The 1,410-nt window shown below is 49.5% G+C and overlaps 1 protein-coding gene across 1 annotated transcript in view; it reads right to left on the reverse strand. All coding sequences in view use genetic code 11, as the record gives it.

Annotated features, from left to right (window-relative positions):
- Nucleotides 1–1,410, reverse strand: part of EGR_08743 (hypothetical protein) — a gene marked incomplete at both ends in the record, with an annotated part of 2,689 nt that overhangs the window by 980 nt on the left and 299 nt on the right. The window contains one exon of the mRNA XM_024497992.1: nucleotides 61–910. Coding sequence (XP_024347569.1) covers nucleotides 61–910 — 850 coding nt within the window. The remainder of the gene's footprint in view (nucleotides 1–60; nucleotides 911–1,410) is intronic.

Genomic DNA, 1,410 nt, shown 5'->3' on the forward strand with positions numbered 1-1,410 from the left:
TGCATACGCCACACTCTCCACCAACTGCAAGGCCAGAAACACGGTGGGAACCGTGTAAACCCTCCCAAAGTGCCATCGTCCAGTGTGTGCAGATTGGTCACAAGGCAATCTGCATGACTGCACTTCTGTCCTATTAACGTGTCCAGGATGAGCAGCGCCGGAGGGGGACGCCGACCGTCGCACACAACGTTGGTGATGTTGTGCATGAGGCACTTCAAGCCATATGGTAGGCAGTGCCGAACATGACACTGCATAGTCGAATTGAAAAGATACACGATGCCGTCGTACTTGCGGAGGATGTAAGGCCGCGAAATCACAGCATTACGCTCCCATTCCTCTATTTGAGTATGAACATCAATGTATATACGAAAGTTAGACATGGTAAGGGTTATTCTACTAATTCCACACAGAAGGGTGCAATCTTCAAACAAAGGTTGTCCATCCTCATCAGTCCAATGCTTCATTGTCTCGAGAAAGGGAAACGTATCGTCCAAATCGGACATGACACCACCAAGCAATAAAAATACTAGGACCATTTTGTCGGGAGGTGGATTTTGGTTCAGACACTTGGCACGGTACTGGTAATCCTCTTGGTAGTATCGTATCGCCTTACAAAGAACCTCTGCCTCTGCCTCTGCCTCTGCCTCGGACTCCGTCCTCACCTCCGATTCACCATCCGCCTCTGCCTTCATCTTCGCAATTGTGGAATACAGCCCACGGTGAAGTGTTTCGTCCACCCACTGCATTTGTCGCACGTAATTGCGTAAAGTGCCTCTAAGAGTGGCAGACTTGAGGACCTGCTTCATGCAGGGTATCGCCTCACAAACACTGACGAGGTCTGTGGCATTGAGGTATGTGCAAATTCTAGCTTGTACGCATTCGGGAAGCCTCTCCATCTCCGACGCGGCAGCTGAATCTTATGAGACTGATTCGCAAATTGTAATGCGCTCGCTTTTGGCGGATTTCATTTCAGCTAAACACAGATTTCAGTTCACCTAAACGCAGATTTCAGTTCAGCTGATCACAGATTTCAGTTGAGTTAAACGCGAAATGGCGCGACTTTAGTATCAAAACTCATGCTGATAAACGCTTTTCTCTGCCTGTACCACTGACCACACCCTGCTTTACGCCTTGTTCCACCAAAACTGTTGTAGGTTTGGAATGGCGGTCAGTGAGTTGGAGTTATGATGGGTTGAGCTCACACAGAATGCAGAATGTAGACGAGCTTACAGCATCCCTCCCGGTGACTGGCAATTGGTGCCTTAACCGCCCGACCTGTGGTCGCTGTTGGTCTGCTTACAGCTCAGGTGAACTCCGCTGACATTTGACCTGATGCTGAGCTCCACTACCAACTGACGATTCACTTAATCCTGTGGCAGCCTCATCGCCAAGCTTCGGCCAAACCCCATG

The sequence above is a fragment of the Echinococcus granulosus genome (genome assembly GCF_000524195.1).
Source record: "Echinococcus granulosus chromosome Unknown EG_S00118, whole genome shotgun sequence".
NCBI classification, from domain to species: Eukaryota; Metazoa; Platyhelminthes; class Cestoda; order Cyclophyllidea; family Taeniidae; genus Echinococcus; species Echinococcus granulosus.